The sequence below is a fragment of the Gossypium hirsutum genome, chromosome A10 (assembly GCF_007990345.1).
Source record: "Gossypium hirsutum isolate 1008001.06 chromosome A10, Gossypium_hirsutum_v2.1, whole genome shotgun sequence".
In the NCBI taxonomy this organism is placed as follows: domain Eukaryota; kingdom Viridiplantae; phylum Streptophyta; class Magnoliopsida; order Malvales; family Malvaceae; genus Gossypium; species Gossypium hirsutum.
The window spans coordinates 12302973-12324598 of NC_053433.1; the positions used below are offsets into that span (position 1 = coordinate 12302973).

Below are 21626 nucleotides of genomic sequence, written 5' to 3' on the forward strand. Positions count from 1 at the left end.
CAAGGCATCTCCCTAATTTCTTATTAAATTAAGGACATGTTTAGATCCGTCTACTAATACAAGCTATCTTTCTGTAGTATGATCCGACCACGTAATACCACTTAGTATTAGTTAAACATTTAGACAACCAATTAGCAACATTTGCTTCTATTTTGCTTTGCGTACAAAAATCATGTGAGGACAATAATATAAAGTATATTAATTTAATTCACAAATAATTTTATTAATCAATCTGTTCAGAAAAATTACAAGTTTACAAACGAATATACAACACTTAGGACACCAGATCTAACACCAAGTTGACAATGATTATATCGTCTTGGGTTGAAGTGTAACTAAGGCTTCAAGTTTACAAAGCTTGTGCTGTCAATGGATGGAGCATAAATGGGGTCGTAGTCGACGGTGCTAATGCGGGCACGATAATGAGTCTTCTCATCAAAAGAGTATGTTTCATAAAACTTAAACATAGGTGCGAGGAAGAAAAATGTAACGGACTTTTTAGTATAATCAAGTTATTCGTATTGTCCATCTCTACCGAAGGCGATGATCTTGTTAATATAACATGTTACACTCTAATGTTGTCACAAGTTATAATAACGGGGTCACTGCTTTCAGTGGTTGTGGATAAGACACATTACTTGATTATATTGAAACGACATTGTGTTTTTCTCCCTCGTATTTATATTTGAATTTTATAAAGCATCTTCTTTTGTTAAGAAACTTGTTGTCGTGCCCGAATAACCATCGTCAACTACGACCCCATTTATGCTTAATCCCTTGATAGCATAACCTTTGTAAACTTGAAACTCTAGTTACACTTCAACCCCAAATCGTATAATCATCGTTAACTGGGATCTTGAGTTGCAACGTGATCCAACTTCTTGGGTGATGGCACCATACTCATGTGGCTGATAAAATTTATAGGTCACCCAACTTCATGGCACCACCGTAAATTCAAACATTCCTTAAAACTATAACAATGTCTATCTCAAACACAGATAAAAATAAATCTACAAATTTCTAATTTCCAAACATAAGAAAAGGAAAAAAAAATTTAGCTAAGTGAAAATGCGTCTTACAAGGCGTGTTTTCCTTTCTCTCTCTAAAAACAACGTAGACTAATAAATTTTTAGAATTTCAGCCTAGTTTCTCAAATGCTTTTTTTTTTCAATATATATAGATTAACCAAAATATATTAATGATAATTCTAGTAATTTATGGATATTTTATAATACTAAATTTCTCTCATTTTTTCTTTGGTAAAACTTATCGTAATAGGATTCCCAATCACAAATATAGATGGTAGTAAATTTTAATAATATCATGTATCCATGAATTTCATAAATAAAATGAGAACATATTGATCACTTTTACAATACCCAATCTGAAATGCATGTATCACAACAATCCTATAAAAGATAATATATTTTGTTTACCAATTATAGAAAAAAAAACACCAAATGCTAATAGTTTAACAATATATTTTATTTTCTATGACTTGTATTATACTTTTGACCCTTTTTTCTTCATATAAAAAGTTTGAATGACTCGGTCAAGAATTTTGACTTAAAATTATATATTAATTACCTTGATAAATTAAATTTAAAAATAAATATTAATTTTTTAAATTTATTTATTTATTACTTTAGGTTTTATTAATATAATATTGTATATTATTTAAAATAATTTTAGATAAAAATTAAATATGATTATTTGAGTATGTAATAGTTTAAAAGAGAATAATTTATTTCAAATTTTTAATAAAATAAATTAATTTAATAATTTTTACATATCGAAAATTTTCATTTTTAATGAATTAAAAAATTTAAATGATTTTTCAAACTGAGCATTTTTTTAATCATCTATTATATTTTGACTGAGTTTGATTTTCTATTTTTTTTATACTAATTCAAGTTTTGCATTTTTAAGTTTATTTTTGATAAAACAAAATTTCATTATTTTCGCATTATAAAAATTTAAAGTTACTTATAATAATAATAAAGCTGCGGTTCATTTTTAAGGTAAATTACATTATTAGTCACTAAGTGATGTGTAAAGTTTGATTTTAATTACTTAATTAAAAAAAATTATAATTTAGTCACTAAATTATTCAAAAGTTTTCATTTAAGTCATTGAACTATTTTAAAGTTTTTATTTAAATCATTGAGCTTTTAAATGTTTTTTTTAAGTTTCGCCGGCAAGCTTCAAGTGATGATTCAACGTTCAGTACAATGGATTAATACCCATTGACGAGTTGAAGAATATACCTTAGATCTAAGTTGATCTGACGATTAGTGTTGGAGATTAGAGAAAAAATCTATTTGAATTTGGTTAGTAGATCCACAACATATAAAGTTATTTAAAAAAAAACTTAACTGTAGAAGAGGAGGTGAAAAAGAGTTTTTAATTAATATAGGCAGTGCAAACAAAAAAAAGTAATATTACATCAATTTTAACAGCCCGATAATTTAATGAAAAATTTTAAATAATTTAGTTATCAAATTATAATTATTTTTACCTAAGTGACAAAACAAAAATTTATCATAATTTAATGAGTGATGGTATAAATTTTTTTAATAAGAAAAAACATAAAAAGTGCCACGATCTGAATCGTGTGTAATCCTACTAAATAACAGATTAAGACTCCGTTAGTCCATTTGGGAACGTTAACTTAATCGGAAGCATCCAATTTTAACGGCCTTACGCCCCATCATTATTGTTTTATCACCGTCCGATCATATCAACTTTCCTAATCCAACTGGTCCCAACTTCCAATATTATAAATTTAAAAACCTATTTTCAACGACCTTTCCCAAAATTCCTTTGAGTTTTCTTCCTCAAAAATTCAATTCAACAATTTATTTTTTTAATTTTTACTGAAAAATCAAATTCACCAATCATGAGATTCAAGAAAGGTAGCAAAGTCGAGGTATTAACCATGAAGGAGGTTCCAACCGGCGCGTGGCGCTGTGCCGAGATTATCTCCGGCAACGGCCACACTTACTGCGTCAAGTATGGTTGGTTTCCGATCACTGGCGAGGCGGCGTTGGTCGAGAGAGTCCCGAGGAAAGCGATTAGGCCTTGCCCTCCTCCTATAAATGGGACCGACGATTGGGTTCCTGGCGACGTCGTGGAGGTGTTCGACGAGTTGTGTTGGAAACCAGCGGTGATCGTTAGAGTTTTCGGTGGAAACAACATGTTTTCTGTCAGGATTCTTGGATCGAAGAGCCAACTCAAAGCACATCAATCTCGATTGCGTGTTCGACAATCTTGGGAAGACGGCAACTGGCTCCTTGTCGGGAAGGTAAATCTCCTGAACCTTTCTTTTAGTAATAAATTTTAATATATTTCTTTAACCTTTTTTGTTGGGACGTTGTTTCTTACCCTAATTGTTATGATCGATAACAGGGCTCGTCAAATTCCAGTGGACCACCGAAGAGGAAAAGATCTTGGCTTGGTTTTCCGGAAGCTGGTGGAAAGAAGATGAAGGTGATTGAAAAAGGTAGTTTTGGTGGTCAAAGACTAATAGTTCGGCTTCCTTGTCCTGCTTCTGAAAAGGTAGATGCATTTGTTTATCCCAAAAATATACTGGGTGAAAGATGTATGACTTCTTCATTTCGTAGAATTGATGATACCTTGAGTTGCACATCGTCTGTTGGTAGTTGTAGTGGTTTAGGGAATAATGGTCTTAACTTGTCTCCTAGTTATGCAACAAACGGTTGTGAAAACTTGGAGGATTATTGTAGTGATGCTGACTCATATTCTGAAAGGTGTTGTGGGGAAGATGGAAGTTCTGGAAGTTCTGTTTCCCCTAGTGTGGAATTGGGAACCGATTTCCATAGGTCGGAGCTGCATGCCTATCAGAAAGCTCTGTGGGCATTGCATGCTTCTGGTCCTTTGACTTGGGAAAAAGAAGAAAAGGTAACCAACCTACGTCGTACTCTTAATATTTCTAATGATGAGCATTTGAGGGAACTAAGAAAGTTGAGACATGATGATAATAGGTTTTTTATTAGTTGTTGCTAGGTTTAGTGAATAACATTTCTATCTGGTAATGCACTAGTGTTATATTTTACTCCAATGATGCAGATATTGTAAGGATACTTGAAATTTTCAATTTTGTAATTAGTTTCTTTTCCTATCTCCACGATAGAAGCTTCTGTTCTTTATGTAATTCCTTTTTGGCTGAAGTATAAAAAAGGCCCCTGAGCTAAGTAATCATTCAAGCCCCTAATGTTTTACTACAATCAACTGAACCTTCAAACATTTGTTTTTAATTTAGCGTAATATATATAAGCATTCTTTTCATTTTTGTTTTTGACCTTTTGCAAATTTTGTATATTGTTGGGTGGATATTTCAGCACAGTAAGTTCTATTATCCCTTGTGAAACTGTGGAGTTTCATTAAATACAAAGAGGTGAATTACGTTTGTTGTTGCTAGAGCAGTTTCCCTAAAATAAATATAAGTTTATACAAATTCAAGTTCCAGAAATAGTAACATGAATACCCTGTTTCAGTATTTCCCAGCGCATACATATGTGTGCAATTTTGCCCTCTATGATTACTTCGACCTTGTTCATGGTCTTTACCTGACCTTTTTCTAGTTCCCTATGTGGGGTCTTGGAAATTGTGATGTGGTGCTGGCTAGTTTATGGATTCTAGCTAGTGTTTCATACATTCCCCGTTTATGTACGTGAAGCTGTTCTACATCATATCATGATGATGTACAATTGTTATACTTGCTTATTTCAGCAGCATATGGAATTAATGTTGAGAAATATCTTGATGCTTTCTCAGAATATCTCATGGCAATGTTGGAGGCATCAATACTTTGCTTCTAAAGCCATGATGGATTGAATATGTCATCTCTCGCTGTTGATCAGGGGACAACATCCATGGTTTATTCCTAAAGGAACCCTTAAGCCCTGCTTTTGGTACGAATTATTTCTAAAAATATTTGAAAATTTTGATTTATCTATGGAAATGCTGGTATAGGTCATTGTATTCCTTGCTGCAGAAAAACAAGATAATCTTAAAAGCTGCCCTACAGTTAGCATGTAAATTGATAGGTTGCAAGTGCACTTATGGAAAGACATATCTGTTATTCCCCCTCCCCTTCTTCTTATCCCTTCTATAGAGTACATGAGAATTGAAGTTATATCCCATAGTGGAAAGTTTTGTATCTCTAGACTGTGCATATCCAATATGATTAAATAAATGTGTGTATATATATCGATAATCGATTCATATTTTTTTGCAAAGGCTTCTAACTTTAATGCTTGAGTATTGACAAGAAGATGTTACCATCACTTATTTTAATTTTTGAGAATGAAATGCACCCACTATACAATAATTAATTAAGACTCGCAAATATTTGATTTTCAAATTCATTCACCACTATAATTTATGGTAATCTAAAACCCAAATTCCTTTTCAGATGTGTGAAGTGCATTTGTGTGTTTTGTAGGTGTTTTAAATTTGAGATTGGTTTGTGATAGGGTGAGATATAGTCTGGTGTTTCATGTGGAGCATGTTTGTTGACTTGGATGTCATAGTTGGGACGTATTATCTCCTTGTTTGTCCATTTGTACCAAGTTATGGTATTTGTTCATGGGCAACTTAGAAATTTTAGTGGTTCTCAATTAAATGCAGCATCATCTTCATCATTATTATTAATTATATATATATAATTTTACAAATATACTATAGTTATACCTTATTAAGAAAAAATAAAAATTGAATAGCGAAGAGTTTAATTTATAATATATTAAGTTTTTATAACTTGTATAAATGTTTTAGTAATGATTAGGAACTTTTTATTGGTACTCATTTATTATTTTAAATAATATTGCTTGGTATTAATAATATGAAAGTAAAATGATATTGTATATATTTTTTAGCCATTAATTATGTTGTATATTGAATACAATAAAAATGCTTTAATATTTAACAAACCATCATATTTCATGTTCTATTTATGTAGATAAAGTATGTTAAGTTTAAAATAAATTAAAATTTTTAACTATTCATTTTATGTAAAAAAGAGTTTCAACCGTTAATTATATATCAGTATATAATATTTTAGATCAATATAGAAATATCGAATTGATTCAATAATTTATATACATAATAAGTACAAATATTTTAATAAATTTAACGATTTAATTGTTAAAATGTCGATGATATAAAAAATTAAGAAAAAGTGTAAAATTACTTTAATTTTATATCGATTTAAGTTTAAAAATATTTTTATATAACATTTTTTAAAGAAGATTTGACAATTTATCTAGAATTATCTCTTAAACCGTTTTTTTTTATTTTGAAACAAGCATCCACTCCCAGAAAAGTAGTCTTTAAAAATCTGCCGATCATATAAAAATGAAGTGTGTATATACATCTATATATGCATGATATCCTTTTCATGTAATAAGTGTGAGTGTGTGAGTTAGTTTTTTCTATCACTCGTATACTGTAATATCAAATTTAAAGTATACTCATAATTATTGAAAATTTTATATAATAAATATATAGTATACGGGTGATAAAAAAAATTAATTGATATTTTGATTATAATAGTAAAATTAAATATTTATTATGTTTAATGTTTTGGGTTTAAATATTATTATGATCAAATTTTTATCGATTTATTATATAAATAAAAACAAAAATATTCTCTTAAAAATATATATTAATTTGTATGTGAAGGATATTTTAGTATTTTTAATAGTTGAGTTGGTGTTCAATTGACCTGTAGCACTAACTCAGTAAAAAACTTAAATATCTAGATAATTTGGCTTAATACATTATTTGGTATCCAAGTTTGACATTTTTTTCATATGATACTTGAGTTTTTATCCAATGCGATATCTATATTTGGTAAAAGTTAAACATTTTGGCACATGAATGTAAGAATGTTAACTTTTAGTATTTAATTTGAGTTTTAGGATTGATTTGATAAAATTTTATAATTAATTTTCATCAAATCAATCCTCAAAATGAAAGAATCATAACCATCAAACTGTATTTAATAAATTAAAATAAATTCAAAATTAATGCTAAATTTATTCTATTGACAAAATTATGAAAATTCAATCCTAAAAATATTAATAATTAATTTTTATCAAGTCAATCCTAAAAATCGAATTAAAGACTAAAATGTTAACATAGTTACTTTTCGATAATAAAATTTTTGTTAAATGCAGGTACAACATTAGGTTAAAAAAAAGCACTTTATTAGAAAGAATTGTCAAACTCAAGTACTGAATGATACATTAAACCATAAAATTTCTAGTTGAATTGATGTCTTATTGATATTAACTCACGATGTGAGTGAAAATATTCATGTAACAAAATAATAGAAAATTGATATAAAAACCAAATATGCTTTTATCTAAAAGAGTAAAGTTGAGTTAATGAAAAACATGATTACTTGGGTTGAAATCCTCTCCTTTATCTAAAGTTTTTCACGCACCAAGAAAAAAAGCCAAGACACCCTCTCCTTTATCTAAACTCTCAACTCACTCATTTTCTCTTCAATCCTCTCCAGACGTCTATATTCTAATCATTTAACTTGCTTAAAGCTCTCTATACTTCGGATGAACTGTCTCAAATCGCTGCAATTTCCTCCTTATATTAATACCACTAAACTCCATTAAATATTATATATAAGAATAGATAAATAAATGTATTTTATTTTCTAAAATGTTCAAATAGATGTATTTTATTTTCTTTCACAAAACTAATATTTTTGTTGATATATAAATTTTTATTAAACTATTATTTAATTAGTAATAATATAAATTTGTTATATGCATAAAAATCTGAAAGTTAGGTACAATATTCTACACACAAAAATCTAAACAATTAGGTATATTATATGTATTTGTAACAAATATTTATTGTTAACTTTATGATTTTCTTATATTGAAATTTTCTAAAAGCAGAAATAGAATACTTTTGTTTATTCATAATGATAAATTTGTTTTTAGAATATAATTACTTTTTAGACTATAAATGATAAACTACAGATAAGCAACTAATTCCACCTGGGAGTTTTTAGTTGGCAAGTAACGGCTTAACCTAAGCACCCTCTTCCTGACCGTCAGATCATCATTAAACTCTTCAACAATCCCTGCGAGTCTTTTTTTCTTTTTTTTAATCAAATTTGTCAATCATGAGATTCAAGAAAGGTAGCAAAGTGGAAGTATTAACCAGGAAGGAGGTTCCAACCGACGCATGGCATTGTGCCGAGATCATCTCTGGTAATGGCCACACTTATAGCGTGAAGTACGGTTGGTTTTCGATCACTGGAGAGGCGGCGAATGTGGAGAGAGTCCCTAGGAAAGCGATTAGGCCTTGCCCTCCTCCTATAAACGAGACCGATGATTGGGTTCCTGGCGACGTCATGGAGGTTTTCGACGAGTTATGTTGGAAACTGGCTGTGATCGTTAAGGTTTCCGAAGGAAACAACTTTTTTGTGAGGATTCTTGGATCGAATAGCGAACTCGAAGTACATCGATCTCGATTGCGTGTTCGACAATCTTGGGAAGATGGCAAGTGGTTCGTTGTTGGAAAGGTATTTTTTTTTTCTTCTTTTTCTTAATTTCTTTTCATTTATTATGCTTTATTGGTTCTTACCCTAATATTTCTTTTCGATAACAGGGTTCGTCAAAGTCCTTATCGCCTAAGAGAAAAATATCGTTGCTTGGCTACTTGGATGTTAGTGGACATAAGAAGAGGGTAATTAAAAAAGGTATTGTTGGTGGTAAAAGGATAATAGTTCGACTTCCTTCACCAACTTCTAAAAAGGTAGATGCATTTGTCTCCCCAAACAATGTACTGGGTGAAAGATGTACGCCTTCTTCATTTAGTAGAACTGATGATATCGTGAGTCATGCATCATCTGTTGGTAGCTGTAGTGGTTTAGGTAATAATGGTCTTAACTTGTCTCCTAGTTATGTAACAAAAGGTTATGAAAACTTAGAGGATTATTGTAGCGATGCCGACTCTTATTGTGAAAGGAGATGTAGAAAAGAAGGAAGTTTTGGTTACACTAGTGGAGGATCGGGAACGAATTTCCACAGGTCAGAACTACATGTCTATCAGCAAGCTCTTGAGGCATTGTATATGTCTGGGCCTTTGACATGGGAAGAAGAAGCAAAGGTGACAAATCTACGTTGTACTCTTAATATTTCGAATGATGAACATTTAAGGGAGCTAAGAAAGTTGAGACATAATGATAACAGGCTTTCCTTCTTTTGTCACTAGATTTAATGAAAGAATTCTTTCTGGTTATGCAATACTGTCATGTTATTATTCTTATTCTTTCTCGGATGTCAATTTTGTAGTTGTGTTGTATTATTAGGTGGCTTTTCAATATTAACTCAACAGAGTAGAAGGTTATTTTGTCCAAGTTGAATAGCATTCAAATGATAAGTAGTGAAGTACAATTTTGTTACTGGGAGGGATACTCTATAAAGAATTATAAAGAATTCCATTGTATAAGTACCCAAGTTTCAGAAAATAGTAACTTGTAAAGCCTGGTTGCTCTGGAATATTTAATTTCTACTGTTCTCATCTTTAAAACTATTTTTGATCTTATCCATGTTCACCAATTTGGCTCTTGTAAATTATGATGTAGTGTTGGATGGTTTATGGATTCTACTTGGAATTGTATGTACCTCCAGTTTTAGATATGTTTTTGCATCTTTTGATGGTGAGTATAAATATTGTATTTTCCTTTATTTCAGTAGTATATGGAATTTATGTTGGGGAATGTCTTGGTGCTTTCTCAGAATACCTCATGGTCACTATTGGAGGCATCAATACATAGCTTCAAAAGCCATGATTGGGTTTAAGTTTGGCACCTCTTGGAGTTGACAACCTGGCAACATCCATGGTTTATTCCCTAAAGAGTCCCTTAAACCATACTTTTGGTATGAATATTTTTTTAAATCTTTTCAAATTTTGATTTTTCTTTTGAAATAATGGTATAGGTCATTATATCTGATGTAGATGCCGATAATCTAGATAATCTTAAAAGATGCGTTTCAGTTTTAGTATGTAAATTGATAGGTTGTTGCACTTAAAAAGTATTCAAGTTTTAGTAGCCATAAATTTTGGTATTTCTGGATGACCATATCCAAAACATTTTAGGCTGCATAATTGATAAATTGCTCTGAACCTTCCCTACTCTCTCTGCAGAAAGACTTCTTGTATTAACTGTCTGAGTAGGCAAGTTTAATTTGTTGCCTTAAGCTACATTCTAATTGTACAAAAAAGTTGATGTTGAACTAGTTGAAATTGATGTTTCCATACCATGATCAAATGGTGTTTTATCTTCATTGTTGGTTGCTTGATATTACGAGATGGGTATTTTTGAGCCCCTTCAAGCAACTCCCAGTTTGAAAATCATCACCTGCCCATGAAAATTCTGTAAGAAAAATTCTTTCATTATGTACTATTATTTATTTTTCTTTTTTTATGGATTCTGTTTGAGAAAAGATCATTGTTGTGTTTAACGGGTTGGTTTTCCCTGATTATGTACAGTGCATGAGAATCCATCATGCAGGTAACTGCCTGCATAATTGATAAATTGCTCTGGACCTTCCCTACTCTCTCTGCAGAAAGACTTCTTGTATTAACTGCCTGAGTAGACAAGTTTAATTTGTTGCCTTAAGCTACATTCTAATTGTATAAACAAGGTGTGTTGAGCTAGTTGAAATTGATGTTTCCATGCCATGATCAAATGGTGTTTTAACTTCATTTTTGGTTGCTTGATATTATGAGATGGGTATTTTTGAGCCCCTTCAAGCAACTCCCAGTTTGAAAATCATCACCTGCCCATGAAAGTTCTGTAAGAAAAATTCTTGCATTATGTACTATTATTTATTTTTCTCTTTTTTATGGATTCTGTTTGAGAAAAGATCATTGTTGTGTTTAACGGGTTGGTTTTCCCTGATTATGTACAGTGCATGAGAATCCATCATGCAGGTAACATGTTCTTTCCCTAATCTTGATCAGTGTTTGATGCTTTGAGAGACTTTTTTTGATTGATGTTTGACTAGGATAATGTGTGTTAGAAATTCGAATATTGGATTCCTATTTATTGTTGTTACATGCAGTATGAGCTTCAGTTCATGCCTTTCGGTACTAGTTAGATTCCTCCCAAATCCCAATTGGTAAGTTCTGTTTCCTAGTATTTGCTATTTGCATGGGTTATTCCACCTGTCTGCACTCGTAATATATCATGGTTAACTGGCCTTCACTTTAGACACCTCCATGTTTCTTGTCACATATGAAACTACAGATCATGAGGCAGAGACGGGTCTGTAGAGTGGCCCCAATTCTTGTTCCTTTTGAAGTCAAATTTCAAACCTATACTCCTCTTGGTATTGGTTTTTTGCATAATGCCATTGTTTAAGTCGTAATCTGGAACATGAATCCAAATATTTTAACATAATCATTTCTTTAATAGAAAAACAAATTGAATTTTATTTTTCAAGGGCAATCTCATAACTCTTCTAGGATTCCAAAGAATGCCAATTTCGTGGAGGGAATGATAAGGCATTTTCGGGAATTGTTTCAAGTGAAGTATTGTTTATTGAGCTTCTGTCATGTAAATATTGTTAGTTTTTTGTTCACAAGTGTGAGATTCAAATGTTCGACATTTTCCATCACTTCAGCCCCTACAGTAATTTCTTTCTCAATTGTTGTTCTCTACCATCTGTTTCGTCTATATCAACTTTTGATGTTTTCATGTTCACTGTGATGTTTTTTTTCTAGAAACTTTCCACAATTCTACTTTGGGAGAAAAGGAATTTCTTTCGTTTCATCTACAAGTAATTGATTTAAAATATTATTATTATTCCTGATAAGAATTGATTAGAAATATTAATATGCTTTATAGAAGAAAACAATTTATGCTTTTGCTGCCAATATTTCAGTTGCCAAACAAACACGTAATTGTTCACTGAAGCAAGTTAATAGTACATGTTAATGCTGAGTTTTTGTTCATAGGTTGAACTTATAATTAATTAATGAAGAAAAATGTTACATTGGACCTTAATAATTTTTGTTACCCCTAAATTGAAAAAGCACTTTAGTTTGTTGCGTAAGCAATGGAACAAAACAGTTTTATTTCATAGGTGATTCGATTTTTGGACACTAAAGCAGAGAACTTGAGTTATCAGTATTCTTAGTGTAAAATATGTTGTCTCTGGCTGGTTGCCATTGGAGTTATACCACACCTTCACAGTGTTTTTTTGCCTACAAATTTATCGACCACCAGGGGACCTTTGCAGCCATTGTTGGCATCACCAAACAATAAATGAGAGCACATGGTTTCTTCTGATTGTTGATTTCTGCAACAGAGCTTCCTTTTTCTGGCTATGAGTTCAATGGGTTGTTTGCCTTTTGGAACCGAGAAATTGTTCACTGTCAAGGATTCACTTATCTAGCCTGGTAAAGGATTGTGATCATCTTCAGAAGTTGGTCTTGGGAAGATATAAGGACCTTCTTTGAAGTTTCCATTATTCAGTATAGATTGGTTGCAAATTGTTGAATCAAACAACGGGTTAGTGATATTAGAGTTTCCATTATTCACCTTAAGATGTCTTTTCTTTTTTTTTTGAAATAGGGAATGGTTAGCACCTCTACCACGCCTTTCCTAATCTTTATGACATTTTATTTGAGTTTTAGCACTTAATCAACCTAAATATTCTCTACTTAATGACTCGAATTATAGCAAAATTACCTAAATATAAGATAATGCCAAAAAAGTTCTAAACAATATCAAAATATCCGTAATTAGCTAAAATTCTAAAAAACAATTAAAAATAAAGGCAATTACACAAGATTAAAAATAAAACCATCATGCAGTAAAAATATTATATTCATGTGAAAAATATAATAATAATCTAATGGCAAAATTTTAAACAAAATTAAAACAATAAATTTAATAAAACCAAAAAAAATTAATTTCTAAAATCAAAATATACACATGAAAACTTTCACTATTCATAGAAAGAAAATTTTGAAATCCTGCATTTTTTTAATTGAACATTTCATTAATTATATTTACATACACATGCATGATTTATTTGACATGTTTGATTACTTTGGTTACTAATAAATTAATTTACCTAAATATCAATAATGGAAGACATGATTATTAATTGAATGCATCAAATATTGAGATAAAAATTTGCATAGAATGCATCGAAGCTTCTATTGCTTCATCTAAAAAAGAAGGATCGATATCCTCTAGTGAATCGGTGAAATGATCTTCTTCATGCATCGCGAATTTAGATATATTTAGTTAATTATGAAAAGTTGTACTATAAAACAGTAGATTTATTCTCTCGTAAAGACACCAAATTGCTTCATTTTATGTTTGGTATTTTCAATTGGTTACAACACCAACTATAACATCACATAAATACAACTGCAACTAGTGATGTCCAATTTCAGTTTTTTGTTCCCCCTAAATGGTTGAGTTGCGTAACATTTTCCTAACAGTTCTAATTTACAGGTGATGCAATTTTCGGACACTAAGCAGCTTCACATCATCCAGCACCGGCCCACAAAGAGAACCCGAGTTATCACTTTTTATGGTGTAAATTGTGCTATAGAACGTGATCCGAGTTCGTGTTGACTCTGCCCTGAATGCAAGTCTAGCTGCTTTGAATCCACCTTTGCCATTGGAGTTATACGACACCATCACCATGTTTTTGCCTGCAAATGCTTCGACCATCATTGGACCTTCGCATCCATTGTTAGCATCGCCAACAACAAATGAGAGTACGTGGTTTCTTCCAATTGACGTCTTAACGATCTGTGCAACCGCGCTTTCTTTTCCGGCTATGAGTTCGATGGCCCGTTTGCCCTGTGGAACCGAGAAATGTTCACTGTCGATGTGCTTAATGGCTTTCAGGGATTCAATTATCCAGCCTGGTAAAGGACTGTGATCATCTTCTATTTCGGGTGGAATTATAACTCCGTCGGAAGTTGGTATTGGGAAGATATAAGGACCTTCTTCGAAGTTTCCATTCTTTAGTAGATTGGCTGCAAATTGTTGAATCAAACCATCAGTTAGTGAATCATGATAAACGATTTCAAAAACTAAATGCTAATGTGATCGGTTTTATGTACCTCGGGTCCGTTTCGGATGGTACAAGGTCTTCAAAGCGATTGAATCAATAATGGGGCCACAAACTGCATCTTCCTCCACGCTTGGATTATGTATTGAGATCTCAATTACATGTGCATCAGCTTGGAATGCCCATGCATATGAATCCCATCCATTGCTGCTATACATTGTCTGAATCGGAAATAAACCCGAGTCATTTTGCTCGTTGTTTGGCGAAACCGAGACGTTCAATCTTTCCTCTTGTGCACATGTGCGAGATGCACTGAAGGTTAGAGAGTAAAACATGTCCTTAATCACCCTAATCTTCTGCTTAATGAGGGCCCCATTCCCTAACCTAACTGCAAAGGCTCCTTGGGGTACTATTAGCAACATGTCATCTTGTTTTTGACCTGATTTTATGTATTCAACATAGCCACAAATTTCCCAGTTGGGAATGGACTTGCCACTCATCACTTTTGTTCCTTTCAGTTCCGATGCCTTTGGACCTTGCTCGAAGTTCCCATTTGGCAATAAACCTAACATGTTTCAATAACCAAATTTTATATCAAGGTTGATTTTATGTACTCATTACCGGTAAAAGTACAAGTTAGATTTATATATATCAAGACTGGTGGAGCCAATAACTAGCTTCTAGCTTAACTTTATAGCTGCTGTAAGTTTCCGATTAAAATTAATAGTAAAGTTTTTAATAAAGAATTATTGTGTAATTGAGTGAGTACTTGGTATTATTGGTTAATGTTGAAATACTTAAATTTTAAGCGTTCATGTCTGAATTTTACTACATAAAAATTATATATGGATTAATTATTTAGTTGAATTAATTAATTTAAGTTAAATTATAAAATTTATTACTTATAACGAAATTGTTAAATAAAATTATGATTGCTAGTATATATATATATTTATATGCCAGCAAAGGATCAAATATAAATGTTTAATGATATTTGATATTAGTTCGTAGGAGAGGAATCTACTTTATAACTTACATACCTATGGTTAAAACAATATATTAAAGCCCTACTCCATATAATAAACAAATAAATACCATACTAACTATAGAATATACAATTCTGGAACGACGGTCTGTATGGGCTCAGTATTGCATGTCAGTCAATTAATAGATGAGTAATTCTGAAATTGTGAAGTTTAGGAGAAGAAACATGGGAGGAAACATTGGGTAGATCTTGACTCATTTAAAAGCTGGCTCGTTCATAACACAGCTAAATTTATTGCTCTAACACCAAACAACCCAACTTTACATCAAATCATCCAAAACGGAAGCCTCAAGTTCATTAAAAGCTGCTTCTTCAACTACTCCTATACTATAACATCATGCTCCATTTATGAATCACGTAAAGAGTAATGCCAAATTTTGTCTAATTCTTTGTTTTCATGTACCATATGCGTGCTTTTATCTTACAAATATTCATTCATTCATTCATTCACTATATTATGTAGTAAACAGAATAAAACGGGCCCAAACATTGTAATTGCAGAAAATCACATATATAGTTTGAATATATAAAAATGGAGGGTATAGTATAGTCTTGCTAATGCATGTGATTGCAGAAAAGAAATAATATAGATAGCTTTGGAATCAAAATCTTGTAAGCTGTTCCTAATTCTGAGTAAGAAGAAGAGTTGCAGATGGCATGCATGAAGTGCTAGACTGTTTATGGCTTTGAAAAAGAAAAAGAAAAAAGGAAATGCAAAAATTGAGAGATATTCGAGGCTGGCTTAATTACCATCTTTGACAGATGAAGCTATTTGAGAAGTGGTGCTAACCAGAAGCAATACGAACACCGCCACCTTCTTCATTTTGTATTATATTATTTCTCAAGTAAAACACCTTACAGACACACACACAGAGAAAGGAAAATCAGAAGGAGGGAATTTGGATGGAAAATGACGACTGCCAGTGTCGCCTGGTTTGCTGTAGACAAAAGCCAATTTTATTTAGTTAAACTACATGGCTGCCACTACCAGACCCATCAAATAGTACTCTTTCGGGATTATCATTATCCTCTTTACTTCACTACCGGGGAAGGCTTTTCTCTTATAGAGTTGTAAATTACTAAATTCCATTCCATAGGGTTCTATTGTGAAATTAAAAAAACACTATTATGAGATATAAAATCTAAATTAAGCATTGTATTCAATTTGGAATAAATATATTTGAATTTAATAGTTTTTTAATAAAATTTTAAAATCATTTTAATTTGAGACCATTTTAGATTGAATTTTATATATTTTTTTAAAAAATAAAAAATTTCCATGTAATGGTTTTATATGATTTATTGTGATTGATGATATATAATATATATTTGGTTTTCTATTTGAGAAATATTATTTTGAATTAATAATAATTAATTGATTAATCATTTTGAATTGACAAAGGTAGTAATAAGAAAGCTAAATTAATTAGTTTTTTCTCACAAGACCACCGCAGTATATTATGAGGCTATTAGAGGAAGATGTTCATATTTCCTTACACGAAAATATTTTCTACCAAAAAAAAAAAAAACAGGTTACATTTCTCTCATCTTATAACATCTGGGGGAGCTAATTTCTTGGTTGACTAGAAATTTAATTAATTAATGGTTTAAGGTTTTTATAATGATTAAACATCATTTAGATGCATGACTCCAGATTTGGTGTTCTTTTGGTGGAGGTTGATTCAAAGCCACATGGATATATTTATCCACATGCTATTGCATTGTCGACTTAATTTTATTACTTTCTAATCATTTTTAATATACTTGCTTAATTAAACTATTCTTTCCATATAATAAATTTAAAACAAATAAAAACTAAAAAATATCAAAAATAGAAATCTTTTCCATTTTACGATTAACTTGAATTTTCTTTACACCATCCATTTATTAATTTAAATATCAAAATGTTATTCATAGTAAAAATATATTTATGGGCGGGTTCTAAAAATAGTTTGTAAACAATGAAGAACTAATTTGAAACAAAATTGAAAGTTCTAAAAAAATTAAAAACTTTTTGAAAACAGGGTCACATGGCTGTATGGCAGGGCAGTGTGACAAAGCCCAGACTGTATGGCACAAGGTGTGACAAACCGTGTAACTTTCGAAATAAATTCACACGGCTGTGTCACAGGCCGTGTGCTAGATCGTGTTCAATTCGAAGTTGAGTCACACAACCATGTCGCAGGTCGTGTAACTCACTGACTTGAAACACACGGACGTGCAAAGAGACCGTGTGCAACACACAGCTGTATGACAACCCGTGTGCCCTTAATTTTTCCTTCAAATGCAAGTTTACCAAAACGTACTTACTTGAACATCAAGTAACTCATTTAACAATTAAACCTATTCAAAACACACTTAAACAAGCCCGAAACACGCCAAAATCATCCAGCCTAAGTGTCAAACCAACGTGTCTTCATTGACACCACAATTCAATTAACAAGCTTGTAGAGGCCCAAATTTGACCGGGCCCATTTTACAACTTTTAACCCAAACAAAACAGACCCAAACCCATACATGGCCCAAATCAAAACCCCAGCCCAAAAACTTAACATTTCGGGAACCCTAGGGTTCCCCTCCCTTACGTGCGCCGCTCCTCACATGGTGTCAGCGAGTTTTGCGCCCGAACAAACTCCCCGTCCGGTCGCCTCTGCCCACCTACTCCGACATTAGCTGCAAAATGAAAGAGAAGCACGCAAAGCAGAAGAAGCACGCAAAGCAGAAGGAAAACAGAGCAGAAACAACAAACAATAACAGAGACCACGAAATATTTTCTATGGGAATTGGCTATAAAGCCGAAAAGAAACCGAATGTAGAAAGGGGGGAAAACCGATTGTATTTTGAGGGGGGTTTTTCTTTTCTTTTTTCTTCAGATTTTTTAATAGAAAGAAATCAAAGAAGATCGAATATTTTAAGGTGATTTACATTTGATATATTCTATTTTTATTTATTTTTACTCTTAAGTTCTTCTTTGTTTCTCTTTATTTTTTTATTTTATATATGAAAATAATAAAAAAAGGGAAGAAAGGGCTCACCTCATGCCCACGATCGGAGTTTGGGCAGCCAAACCTTCGGGTTCGCCGAAAATATCACCGTCGCGGATAGGGAGGTGAAGGGCCGTCGTTTTTGTTCTTTTCTCTTCCATTCTTTTGATTTTTGGAAGGATTCGGACACTTTTCCTTCGAATCGGGTTTAGCGGGGCTAAAACCGCCGAAAAAGGGACTTTAGGAACGCCGACCACCGTATACGGTGACGGACCGGTGGCGGCGCTAAGAGGGTTTTTGAAACCCTAGCAGAGGAAGAAGAAGAGAAGAAGGGGAAGGATTTTTTTTTGTTTGTTTTTTTTATTATTTTGGTTTGATAAAATGAATCTTTTTTATAAAAATTTGAGTTTTATAACAATTCCTATACGACGTCGTTTTGGACCTGAGATTCAGGCGCCAAAACGGCATCGTTTCAGTCCATGCCCGATGACCCGACCCTATGCCCAAAGGAATCAGTGTGTTTTTTGGGATTTTGGGTTATTTATGTTTCAAGCCCTTCCGCTTTTCTGTTTTGTTTTAATTAAATCCTATTTTCTTTTATTTTCTTTAAATTAGTCTCTTTAATTTTATTTCACTTTTGATTTAGTCCCTTCTTTATATAATTGCGTTTATCTTCTTTGAATTTGGACCTTAAAATCTCATTTTATTTCCAATCAAGCCCTTATTCGTGTGGTTTTAAACTTCTTCTATTTATTTAAAACCATTTTATTTATTTTAAACTTTACATTAAACTGTTGTATGTGACTTATTTTGAATAATTTTATATATATCATTTGTTTTAAATATTATATATATATATTAATTCTTTGCTGTAAGTTTTTGTATATTATTGTTTCAAACTTTTTACATGTATATATTTATATTATCTATTTTAAATGTTTTATATATATAATATTTATATGTAGACCCTTTTTATATATACATTGTTTTACTCCAGATTCCCTTTTATATATTATATATTTTAAACTATTTATTTTAAATTATTTTATATATATATTTTAAAACTCTATTTATTTATTTTAAAATATTTTATTTATTATCCATTTTAAGATTTTTCTTTCATATTATTTATTTTATACTTACGTGTGTATACATTATCTATTTCAAATTTCTCTTTTACATGTTTTATCTTAAACCCCTTTTATATATTATTTATTTTGAACTATTTGATTTATTTATTTATTTTTTACTACAATGAAATTGTTTTATGTTGTTCATTTTTAAAGTGTTTTAAATATCAATTATTCTAGATGGCTTTATGTATTGTTTATTTACCCCTTTTTTACCTTTATATATCTTGTTTTATTTTAAGTTGTTTCATATACATTATTTACATTAGATTGTTTTATCTCGTTTCTTTGTATATACTATTTATGTTAAATAGATTTAAGTCATTTATTTTTATATACATTTGTGCATTTTGAATCCTTTTCGTATTATTTATTTGCTTTTTCTCTCACGCATTATTTAATTAAACTCTATACATGCTATCTACTTCGAATTGTTGTATATGTTACTTTGTTTTTTTTATTGATTGTTGATGTCGATTTTAAAATAGTGTATTATGTGAATATTTTCATTACGTGCCCTATAAATCATTTGTTATTATATTCCTGTTGTTGACATTCATTAACATAACATGTTGTTCACGTAGTATTGTTACATGTTATTTATTACATGTATATTTTATTTCGTTCAAATCACATCGTGAATTATGTTTCAACATATTCACACATAATTAGCGGCTTTATTATACTCTAAATCAAATATGCACCGTTTAAATATCGTATTTGCTATTATTCAAAGACCTTTCTAAAAAAGGGGGCAATATTTCGTTTTTAGGAAATTCGAGAGATCGTGCCCTAACTTACTGGGTCTCGATTTTCTCTTTTAACCTAAATAACCAAATATTCCTTCAAATTTCAAAATATGTGAAATTTAAGTAAAATAAAGGCAATATTCCGTGTTTGGAGAATCTAGAGATCGTGCCCTAATGTACTGGGTTTCAATTTTCTTCATTTGACCCAAATGATTGAATAACCTTTTAAAATTAAAATGCATGAGTTTTGAAAATAAAAAGACAAGCCTATTCTCGATAATTTAAAATGTCGTGTCCTAACGTGTTGGATGTGACATTTAATTATTTCGGGATAAGGAAGTTTTTAGCATCCGCTTCGATTTATTTAAACATTTTATAAAATTAATATTAATAAACCAGGGATCATATTTTAAAATCTTTCTAGAATTTCAATTTTTGACATTAAGACATTAACTAATCAATTTGGTACCGATTTTGGGCGTTACGAGGGTGCTAATCCTTCCTCGTACGTGACCGACTCTCGAACCCGTTTTCTCGATTTTCATAGACTAAAAATTGTTGTTTTAATAAATCGAAATATTTTATTAAAATGACCAAATGTCTAGGTGATCCGATCACACCTAGATAAAAAAGACTGGTGGCGACTCCCATGTTCGTTTTTATTTTTAAAACCAAAGTCGATCCCCGTTTTTTAAAAAAATGGTTTCGAAAAAGCTTATCCACAAATCATATCAAATAAGTTATATTCTAACTTATGAGTTCATACATACATAAAATAAAAAATAAAAATCATTCCAACTTACCATTTTATTCTACCTATTCATATTCAATACTACCACAATTCAAACATTTCCAAATGATTTATATCAACTAACCAAACACCAAGGTTATAGGCACACTTCATTCCAAACACCAAAAGATACATTCATAAATTATCTAAAACCAAATTTAAACAACTTTACATTAACCAAATATATAACACATCAAAATATGTATTTGACATAAATACAAAACACACCTATTTCATGCCATATAACTCAAAGATAAACATATCAAAATCTACCAAAAAAATATTTGGATAATATGATTCTTTGAGTTGATCTAATCGTCTGATTCCACAAAAAATGTATCTACAAAGAAATAAGAAAATGACTCGAACAAGCCTCTATAGAGTTTAGTAAGTTCAACGGTTAAAATCAATTTCGTACAGCGCACACTATAACCTATTTTCAAGAAATTAATTTCCAAAAACTGCTTTCAATGAAAACAAACATATTCACCAGGATTACATTCTAACTAAAACTTTACATATATTTATATGTCTAAACCTTATACAAACTACATCCTAAGCATAATTCTTAACCCATTATATTTATCCACATCATCATCGTTATCCAAAAATATATAATCTTTATTTAAATCTTTATCTCAAAATTTACCCAAAATCTACTAAATTTTTTTGTTTCCCAAAGCTAACATCACGTATGATTGTCTGAATTGCTAGATAGAGTACTTCTTGGGGACTAATATGAAAATCATCACCTGTCGGTGAAGGGGATGTTTTGTAAGAATTATTATATATGCTCCCTTATAAATGGTAGGATTTGTCATTGGTACAA

General features: G+C 31.1%; 3 protein-coding genes and 1 long non-coding RNA gene across 9 annotated transcripts; 2 read left to right on the forward strand and 2 right to left on the reverse strand.

Annotated features, from left to right (window-relative positions):
* Positions 1-2668: 2668 nt before the first annotated feature.
* Positions 2669-5247, forward strand: LOC107897210 (uncharacterized). 4 transcript variants are annotated; one of them, XR_001684072.2, is made up of 4 exons: positions 2798-3304; positions 3409-3558; positions 4798-4934; positions 5018-5247. XR_001684072.2 is itself a non-coding variant. In XM_016822574.2 (3 exons), the coding sequence occupies exons 1-3, from the start codon at positions 2900-2902 to the stop codon at positions 4855-4857; spliced, it is 615 nt and encodes a 204-aa protein (XP_016678063.2). In that variant the 5' UTR covers positions 2798-2899; the 3' UTR covers positions 4858-5247. The 4 variants fall into 4 exon arrangements, 2 of the variants coding, with proteins under 2 accessions (XP_016678062.2, XP_016678063.2); XR_005903153.1 differs by having other exon boundaries at positions 3409-4934; XM_016822574.2 differs by having other exon boundaries at positions 4798-5247.
* Positions 5248-8028: 2781 nt separating this feature from the next.
* LOC107897213 (uncharacterized) lies at positions 8029-11764 on the forward strand. Of its 3 annotated transcripts, XR_005903155.1 has the most exons (5): positions 8033-8575; positions 8662-9162; positions 9641-9715; positions 9795-10570; positions 10993-11764. XR_005903155.1 is itself a non-coding variant. In XM_016822577.2 (4 exons), the coding sequence occupies exons 1-4, from the start codon at positions 8174-8176 to the stop codon at positions 9855-9857; spliced, it is 1041 nt and encodes a 346-aa protein (XP_016678066.2). In that variant the 5' UTR covers positions 8029-8173; the 3' UTR covers positions 9858-11764. The 3 variants fall into 3 exon arrangements, 2 of the variants coding, with proteins under 2 accessions (XP_016678066.2, XP_016678068.2); XM_016822577.2 differs by having other exon boundaries at positions 8029-8575; positions 9795-11764; XM_016822579.2 differs by lacking the exon at positions 9641-9715 and having other exon boundaries at positions 8034-8575; positions 9795-11764.
* Positions 11765-13311: 1547 nt separating this feature from the next.
* Positions 13312-16369, reverse strand: LOC107897212 (uncharacterized). The gene is made up of 3 exons (XM_016822575.2): positions 15895-16369; positions 14152-14664; positions 13312-14064 (listed from the first exon to the last, which is right to left on the reverse strand). Exons 1-3 carry the CDS (start codon positions 15965-15967, stop codon positions 13526-13528), a joined length of 1125 nt encoding a protein of 374 aa, XP_016678064.1. The 5' UTR covers positions 15968-16369; the 3' UTR covers positions 13312-13525.
* Positions 16370-17542: 1173 nt separating this feature from the next.
* On the reverse strand, positions 17543-18512 carry LOC107897214 (uncharacterized). The gene is made up of 2 exons (XR_001684074.2): positions 18180-18512; positions 17543-17817 (listed from the first exon to the last, which is right to left on the reverse strand). It is a non-coding gene; the product is annotated as an uncharacterized lncRNA (long non-coding RNA).
* Positions 18513-21626: the final 3114 nt, after the last annotated feature.

Bases quoted from the DNA above. Each gene is read 5' to 3' on its own strand.
- LOC107897210 (XM_016822573.2), top strand. From the start codon at position 2,900: ATGAGATTCAAGAAAGGTAGCAAAGTCGAGGTATTAACCATGAAGGAG. The intron at 3,305-3,408 runs GTAAATCTCCTG...GATCGATAACAG, and splicing joins ACTGGCTCCTTGTCGGGAAG to GGCTCGTCAAATTCCAGTGG.
- LOC107897213 (XM_016822577.2), top strand. From the start codon at position 8,174: ATGAGATTCAAGAAAGGTAGCAAAGTGGAAGTATTAACCAGGAAGGAG. The intron at 9,163-9,640 runs GTGACAAATCTA...ATTATGATGTAG, and splicing joins CATGGGAAGAAGAAGCAAAG to TGTTGGATGGTTTATGGATT. The intron at 9,716-9,794 runs GTGAGTATAAAT...GTGCTTTCTCAG, and splicing joins TGTTTTTGCATCTTTTGATG to AATACCTCATGGTCACTATT.
- LOC107897212 (XM_016822575.2), bottom strand. From the start codon at position 15,967: ATGAAGAAGGTGGCGGTGTTCGTATTGCTTCTGGTTAGCACCACTTCT. The intron at 14,665-15,894 runs GTAATTAAGCCA...GAAACATGTTAG, and splicing joins AGCTTCATCTGTCAAAGATG to GTTTATTGCCAAATGGGAAC. The intron at 14,065-14,151 runs GTACATAAAACC...AACAATTTGCAG, and splicing joins CCATCCGAAACGGACCCGAG to CCAATCTACTAAAGAATGGA.